This window comes from Cibotium barometz, chromosome 12 (genome assembly GCF_041138505.1).
Source record: "Cibotium barometz isolate CiBa-2024 chromosome 12, ASM4113850v1, whole genome shotgun sequence".
Classification (NCBI taxonomy): Eukaryota; Viridiplantae; Streptophyta; class Polypodiopsida; order Cyatheales; family Cibotiaceae; genus Cibotium; species Cibotium barometz.
In genome coordinates this window covers 1,597,338-1,605,645 of record NC_141057.1, presented here as the reverse complement: position 1 = coordinate 1,605,645, position 8,308 = coordinate 1,597,338, and the positions used below count along the sequence as shown (strand labels likewise).

General features: G+C 42.5%; 1 protein-coding gene across 3 annotated transcripts in view; it reads right to left on the bottom strand.

The window, feature by feature from the left end:
• Positions 1-269: 269 nt before the first annotated feature.
• Positions 270-8,308, bottom strand: part of LOC147632934 (ras-related protein RABC1-like) — a 69,711-nt gene continuing 61,672 nt past the window's right edge. For all 3 annotated transcript variants that reach the window (XM_086805927.1, XM_086805930.1, XM_086805929.1), the window contains 4 exons: positions 1,964-2,029; positions 1,011-1,132; positions 634-762; positions 270-548 (listed from right to left, as the gene is read on the bottom strand). In XM_086805927.1, coding sequence (XP_086662053.1) covers positions 438-548; positions 634-762; positions 1,011-1,132; positions 1,964-2,029 — 428 coding nt within the window. In that variant the 3' untranslated portion in view covers positions 270-437. The remainder of the gene's footprint in view (positions 549-633; positions 763-1,010; positions 1,133-1,963; positions 2,030-8,308) is intronic.

The window sequence follows — 8,308 nt, the reverse complement described above, 5'->3', positions numbered from 1 at the left end:
TGCCATTCACAGCCACCAAAGTGCAATGTATATATAGAGAGACACTTCAAAAAGAGCATGCATGCTATTGTTTTATAGTCCCGTCTTTAACCATGGGACCAAACTAAGCGTTGGGATTCTTAAAGTGGGCAAAGTGACGCATGTGAAACACCAATTTTGTCATTTCGGACTCCCTCTACGGTCAAGACACTTCCTGTATAACCTTTTTAAAAAACTCCGTATTCAACAGTAATAACACGTCTTATCTCGATAATCATCAAATTTTACTATTTGGAGAGAATATGTGCCCTTATAGCACCACTAAAATATGATTTAAGAACTACAGCCCAAGAAAAAATAATTGTGGCACTCTTATCTGAGCATACATAGGTTTGTTTGGGTGGGTTTAAAAATCAGAGTCAATATACCAGTTTCGTAGCTTTACACATACTGCCAATTTAGCAGCACGTACTACTCTCTGCATTGGTCTCATCATTAGGCTGTCCAGGTCTCAAGATGTTCTTTTTTGCTGAGGTGGTATCACTCAACAAGCTCGGTGTGTCCAAAATCTACAATTCCTCAGAAAAAAAAGAAGATTGGGACAAGAAATTGACTGGCTACATTACATTTGAATTACATTTGTTTACTACTGACCTTCAAAACAAGCTCCTCAAAGCAATGCTCCACATTAACTCGTGTTTTAGCGCTGCACTCGAGAAACAAACAGCCATATTGCCTTGCAAATGCAATACCCTCCTGCTTTGAAACAATTCGTTCGGCATCCTGCTGTGCACCATTTGTTAATGATCATTGCATTCATATCTAAAAGAGAAATCAAGTAAAAAATATATAATTAGATAGTGTGTGGTGCACTACACACGCAAACCCACATGCAATTTTTTTTACTTCTGTTGAAACAAAATACATGAAATTCTCAACTGTATCCCAACACACTACTGTTAAGCTATCTTGGCTAGAATGAGAAAAATTTCACTAGCAGGCATACTGACAAAAGTCTTATTTATACTTGCCTTATCAACTTTGTTGCCAACAAGCATTTTGATGCAGTCTTGGTTAGTAGAGTAAAGATCCACTTCTTTCAGCCAAACATCAGACAAATTTGTAAATGTGTCACGTCTTGTTACATCGTACACTGCACAACAATTATCAACACTGCAGTAAGTAACAAGCCAACTTCATTACATGACACAAACCATACACTTTCTAGTCAGCAGTACAACCGTGTAACCTTTGGATGGGCCCACAAGGTGGGCCCTGGAACAATAGCATGGCAATCCCGGATTTTAATTGCCTACCTCTGCATGGTGGTGGGTGGATGCCTAGAGATGTGGTGGATCACTATCCCTACCTCAATAGATGGCTTCCAAAAGCGCGTGCACATGCACAACAGCTAGGGAAAATTTCTATTAGCTGCTAGGAACCAGATCTTAACACCTATGTAGATAGATGACCCAAGATTGCATCCACAGGATGCTCACATGGAACCAAGGGATTGCTTCTAAGGAGCTTGAAAGACTTCATTATCTTGCCCAATCCTTTTGTCATGCTCACGCAACCAAAAGAACCGCCCCCTAGACATTATCATGAATTAGCTCCCATATTTACTAGATATGATCCCAGCAGAATCCTTTTGTATAGTTTACTCTCAGTGGCCTGTGTCAGCATATTAGTTAGTAGGGTCTTGACATATGCAATGGCTACTTGGCCACACGAGGGTTTGGGCATCACACATGTCATGACCCATACTAACTAATATGCTCACAGAGGCCACTAAGCACACTACAGAAGGATGTACATGGATTCAGATCTAGCACTAGATTAATATGGAAGCGAATTCTCCCACTACAATTATACCATTATGGTTGAATTCCCACCTTAACTTGCGACAAATGCAGCAGATTCTGTCTTAAACCTCACTAGCAAGAACCTTTATTAATAATTTGAGAGATTACGGAAAACTTGCCAAGAATAATGCCTTGGGCGCCTCTGTAGTACGAGCTTGTCAATGTCCGAAATCGCTCTTGTCCGGCTGTATACAGAGAATTTTTGAACTCTTAGACAAACCACATCACAAAAGATAAATCAAAATATTAACAAGAAGAAAAAAAGATGGTAATTATGGCCAATGAATCTCTCATGAAAAGTAAGTCTATTAGGAAACGGGACAGCATATTATTTTGACAAGGTATAGGCATTTTAATAAGTAGAGAAAGCTTTGCAACTAATGCATGAAGCCAAGGAGCCTTACGAATTTCTGCTATGGCTGCCACATACTCACACTATGTGGATGATAATGCAACAGTGTCTCATTTCTTGCTAACCAAAGCGAACAAAACAATAAACCATATACTCACCATATGTGATGAAAATGCATCTCAATGTGCTTAGTGTGAGCATGGAACACAGCATTCCTCACAACTAACAATACGCTCTTACTGTCAGTGAATATGGTCGTGGAGGACGATTGTCCAACACCCAAGTCAGCCATTGTTGGGGTAAAGGCATTATGCCCACCCTTATAGTGTGTGTACTAGCCCATAAGTTTTATAGTACATAGTACACTTAGTACTAAGTGCACTATGTGTATTAGAGCAAATATACATGTGTGATAGGGGAGTCACACACTCATGCTTATGAGTTGACTTATCCCCACAACTCTCTCTCTCTCTCTCCCTTCTTTCTCTGTGTGTGTGTCTCCCACATGAAAGACTGTGTTTTCAGCTGAGCTTCCATAGCTCATTCAACTGGTATCAGAGCCTACAACACAGTTCATGGCCTCTGCAGCTCCGCCTCGCCTGCACTCCCTTGACAGCACGACTCTCTAGCAGCTGCTTTGCTGCACGACTCTCTACGCTGGCCGTTGAGAACGCTGGTGTCAGCACGTCAATTGTAGAAGAACTGGTCGCTGGTCAACAAGCTGCAGCGCTGGAAGTCGCCTAGGTGTGCTGCGTGTGCAGAACTGTTGCAGCAAGGCGTTGGGCGTTCGACGCCTAGCCACAAGGCGTAAAACCACTAGGCGGAGGCGGCGTCAACAAAAAGTTCCCGTCGCGTGTAGCGCTGGCCAAGGCGTAACAAAGGGCACGCTTATGTGTCCCCGTGGAGGTCCTGTCGCCCACGAGGAGAGCTACGCACCAACGCCAGCATCGCACGCATACGCCTGCTTCTCGGGAGATTCACCCGCGAGCTTCTACTGGAGTTTCGAGCCTGGAGAAGAAGCGACCAGGTATACGACCAGAGCTCCTCAGCTATCGCTCATCTGCACAGCAGCAGCAGCAGCACGACGCCCCCCAACACCCCCCTTTTCCTGCAGCAATACGACTCCTCCCTTTCTGCAACATTAATCAGAAATTGCCTGAGGTATTTGCTTCAATTTTGGAATTTACATGTCCAATCATCAATTGAGTAGGTACAATCATCAATTGAGTAGGTACAGGTCCAAACTGCTCAGATTTTGAGCAAAATTGGCAACAATTAGGTGACATTGGTCACATTCCGCGTCAATTTGCAGGAAATTGGATGTCAAAATTTGGGGCTTTTGATGTAATTGTGCCATTGGGCATTCATACATGCTGTATGATGTGAGCAATCTCACATTCGGGCCAAAATTGCAGGAAATTGGAGTACAAATCAAAGGGCTTTTGTGCCAATTGAGTTGATTTGCATGCAGGCATTGGCATTTGATGCTTTGGGCAATGTGTTGATGCCTATCAAGCACTCAATGTGCCTGTAAATCAAGGGGCTTTTATGTATTGGATGTATATGTGGCCAGGGGGAAGCATTGTGAATACTCTGGATGCCTTCATGTGCATTAATGTACCATGTATGATCAGAAATTGATCTTGAATCAAGGGGCTTTTCAAGATTCTGTGCTTGTTGAGCTTGGCAAAGCAGCAGGGAAGACTTTTATGCCTTGAACCCTCAGAAATCCACTTGCAGTCAAGGGGCTTTTGCTCAATTTCTGTCCGGGACTGTTGTATGCAGTGGTGGGGACTGTCAAGGTCTGATTTTCACTCATTTGGACAGCCAGGAGAGCATTTATTGCTAATGTACTTGTTGGTACAGATTTGGTACAACTTTGTACAAGTTTTGGCATGGCTGTACATTGATTTGAGTGAGGAAAAAGCTCATTTTCAGCTGCTGTACTTGCCGGTACAGATTTGGTACATCATTGGTGAGCACTTAGTACTGGTGTACAGTACTTTGGAAGGGGAACAGAGCACATCTAAGGTGCTGTCATAAATCTGCAGCAACCAGATTTTGGTGATTTTATCACATTCAGTGGGAGGAGAGTTGCATTCGTGCTTCCGCAGTGGGAGATAAACTTTGGGAGAACAACTGTGAGCACTTTGTGTGCTTTGGTGCAGTGTTTGCACATCTTGCAGGGAGTCAGGCATTGACAAAGGTTGCATATTGCTATGGCAACCACAGGTGAGAGCTCTTCATTGCTTCACATCAAGAAGCTTGAAGGCTCACATAATTATGACATTTGGCAAACCCAGTGCTGTAATGTGTTGCTCCAGAAGAAGCAGCACAAGCCCATCAAGGAAAGGGGTGTAATGCCCGCTTCTCTTACTGCTGAAGAATGGGAAGATATGGATGAGCTGGCAAGATCTACCATCATGTTGTCTGTGTCAGACTCTTTACTTTTCAGCATACGTGAAGAGAAGACAGCTTGGGGAATGTGGCAAAGATTGCAGGACTTGTATGCCCAGCAAAGTGCCTCAAGCAAAGTGTAATGGTTGAAGAAACTCATAGGTCTTCAAATGAAGGAAGGGGCGTCTATGGCAGCCCATCTAAATGAGTTTAATGGTGTCGTCAGCCAGGTCATCAATCAAAAGTTGGCAATGGACGATGAGTTCAAAGCCACCTTTCTCTTATGCACTTTGCCAGAGAGTTGGGACACATTCAGGACAGCCACTAGCAATTCAAATGCTATGCTGTCATATGCAGATGTGGAGGGTGCTCTCCTTCAAGAGGAGATGAACAGGAAGAACAACTCTGTTGGAAAGTCCAATGCAATGAATGCACGTGGGAGATCCCAGCAAAGGGGTAAAAGCCAAGAACGGGAAAGGAGCAAGTCCCGCTCCAAAAAGGACTTGGAATGCCATTATTGTGGCAAGAAGGGACACTTCAAAAAGCAATGCTACAAATGGAAGAATGATCAAAAGGAAAAGGGCAAAGGAAAAGACAAAGACAAAGATGAAGCCAAAGATGCAAAGCCAAAGGGCAAAAGTGGAGTCAAGATTGAAGAAGTCAATGTGTCACATGCAGGTGACAGTGAGGATGAAGTCCTATTCACGTCTTCACTTGATGCCCATTCACTTCTTGCAGGAGATGGTCATGGTATGCACTCATGGATCATTGATTCAGGTGCCTCCTTTCATGTCACAGGTTACAGAGACTTGTTTGTCAGGTATACTGCTGGCAATGAAGGAGTAGTTTATTTGGGTGACAACCATGCATGCAAGATTCTTGGCAGAGGTGATGTGAGGCTTGTTGAAATTTGAGCTAAATGATGAGCTATGGTGGATCAAACACTAGAATCAACATAATTAACAAAGTGATTAGCAAGTGATTAAGACGTAATTAGTGAATAATTAGCACATAGATTAATGTAGGCATGGATACTCAAAAACCAGCAAATTCTCATTAGGGCTATGCCTCAATTTATAGTGTTTACATCAAGCATCAAATCCCATTGATTTCTCCATGATTCACTCCCAGAATATCTCCACCTTTTGCCTGATTCTCTCCACCTCTTCTCTTTTCCCTGATTATCTCCCAGAATATCTCCACACTCCTGAATTCCCTCATGCTACCCATTATTCTCTCCCAGTAGATTCTTCTAACCTTTTCACAAGTTCTTTCACAATTACATCTCCTCTTTTACAGCCTCTATCCAAGAGCTTGTTCCCACACACACCCTTTTCACTTGTATATTTCAACACCTCCCCTCAAGTGAATAATTCTAACACACCTGGACCCTGTATCAAGTTTCCCTCTTACTTGATAGCCCGCGACCAGTGCCTCAAGTCCCTAAACTCCATAGTCCTTGACACTCTCTCGCTCTATGTGTCCAAGGCTACTATAAGTGCCCGCGACCTTGACTAAAGTGCTCACACATACATCTACCACTTGGCCTACATCATCGGTGGCTCAGAGGTGGTTTTACTTTATTGGGGCAGGTTACATTGGGTTGTGGGTTCTCTCTCTCTCTCTCTCTCAGAAAAGATGATCCGACTCCACTTCTCTTGGAGCCTCCATGAAGTTTGCCGATGTCGTTCCTTCTTCACTGGGTTTGCTGTAGCAGTCTCTCGCCATGTGTCCTGGCTTTCCACATTTGTGGCAAGTGAAGGTCCTCCCTCCTACTCTGCCTCTTCCTCGTCCTCGTCCTCGAGAGAATCCTCCTCGGATGAAGAATGCTTTTTCCTCTCCTGCTGTTGAGTCGAGCTCTTTCTTCTCTTTGCCTCTGCTCTCTTGCTCTAGTAGAGCTGCTTCTATCTCGTGTATCTTCAGTTCAGGTACATTCTTTAGTGTTGCTACAATGTTTTCATAATCTCCTTTGTCCACACTCTTCAAAAGTACAGCTAATGCTTCATCATCTTCTACCTTTTTGCCAATAGCTGCCAGCTGTTGTTTAATGCTTTTATATTTGTTCAAGTGTGTGATTAAAGGTTCACTTTCCTTCATGTCCAGTTTGTAGAATTGCATTAATAGATTTATCTTGGAATTTTTTGCTTGTGTACCAAATAATTTATTGAGTTCATCCCATGCATCTTTTGCCCACTGTATCCCTGTGATATGATGAATGATCTCATCATTTAAACTGAGTGCAATAAGCCCCAATGCTTTTTCATTCCTACTCTTCCACTCATTTTCCCCTCTCTCTGGGCATTCATCTCTCCCTTCAACTAATCCCCACAGATTTTTCCTCATCAGCAAATACATGGTTTTTGTTTGCCATGTATAAAACTGTTCCCCATTAAATTTGGTTATTTCCTGTGCTGAATTCATGGTGATGTGAAGGGGGTCTTACCTCTTGATCCAAATTCAAGATTCAAGGGCAGTGTCTACCCTTTTACAACTCAATCTGGTGTTTAATAGATGATTACAACAATTTTATCAGCATAAAATCACCAGAAATTACATTAAATTGAGAGTAACCAATTTGTACGGGATGGTTGGAGTATCAAACCAACTCCGATTTGCAATCTGAAGCTTTAGGGATCTGTATCAGATACCTAATGGTTAATTTGAACCCTCAATTGCACCAAAGTACAGTGATTAGCACTGATTAATCACTGATTAGCAAATTAATGCTCTGGTTTGTGTGCAGAAAACAGAGTATGCGGGGAGCTCAGATCTGGTGCCTTCCACTTCAAATGAGCTCAAATGCTTTCAAAGGCATCAATAGCAATGAGTCTAGTAGAGGATTAAGCCAAGAAACACAAGATTTGACCAAATAATGAAAGCTTAATCTCTGTTTTACCAAAGTCACCTGCAGATTTGATGAAGAGCTTGGATCTCTCTGTAGACTTAATGAAATTGATTTCTGTCTTCACCAGCTTGTAGAGCATGCTTGATTACACCTTGGGCTAGGAGGAATTGAATCAATTTGACTTGCACAAGGAGAAATCTTCAAAAAGCTTCAGAAAAACGGCACCCAGCAATCAGCGAAAATCGGCGCATCCTGACGGCGGTTTGCTGCGTTTTTTACATAGGCTTGAAGCCAAAGATGTTACCTAGCTAGTGCTAAAAGATTATGCCCTAACTCTGAGTGTGCTAGATGCTAGAGACCCTCCACTGGCTGGGGGTGAAGGGGAAGAGTGAAAACTCACTAAAAACTGATTTTTTTGCTAATTACTTACTAATCCTGATTAATTCACTAATGGGCTCATAAATCTGGTTGATTCTAGGCATGGCTCTGATACCATGTTGAAATTGAAATTTGAGCTAAATGATGAGCTATGGTGGATCAAACACTAGAATCAACATAATTAACAAAGTGATTAGCAAGTGATTAAGACGTAATTAGTGAATAATTAGCACATAGATTAATGTAGGCATGGATACTCAAAAACCAGCAAATTCTCATTAGGGCTATGCCTCAATTTATAGTGTTTACATCAAGCATCAAATCCCATTGATTTCTCCATGATTCACTCCCAGAATATCTCCACCTTTTGCCTGATTCTCTCCACCTCTTCTCTTTTCCCTGATTATCTCCCAGAATATCTCCACACTCCTGAATTCCCTCATGCTACCCATTATTCTCTCCCAGTAGATTCTTCTAACCTTTTCACAGGTT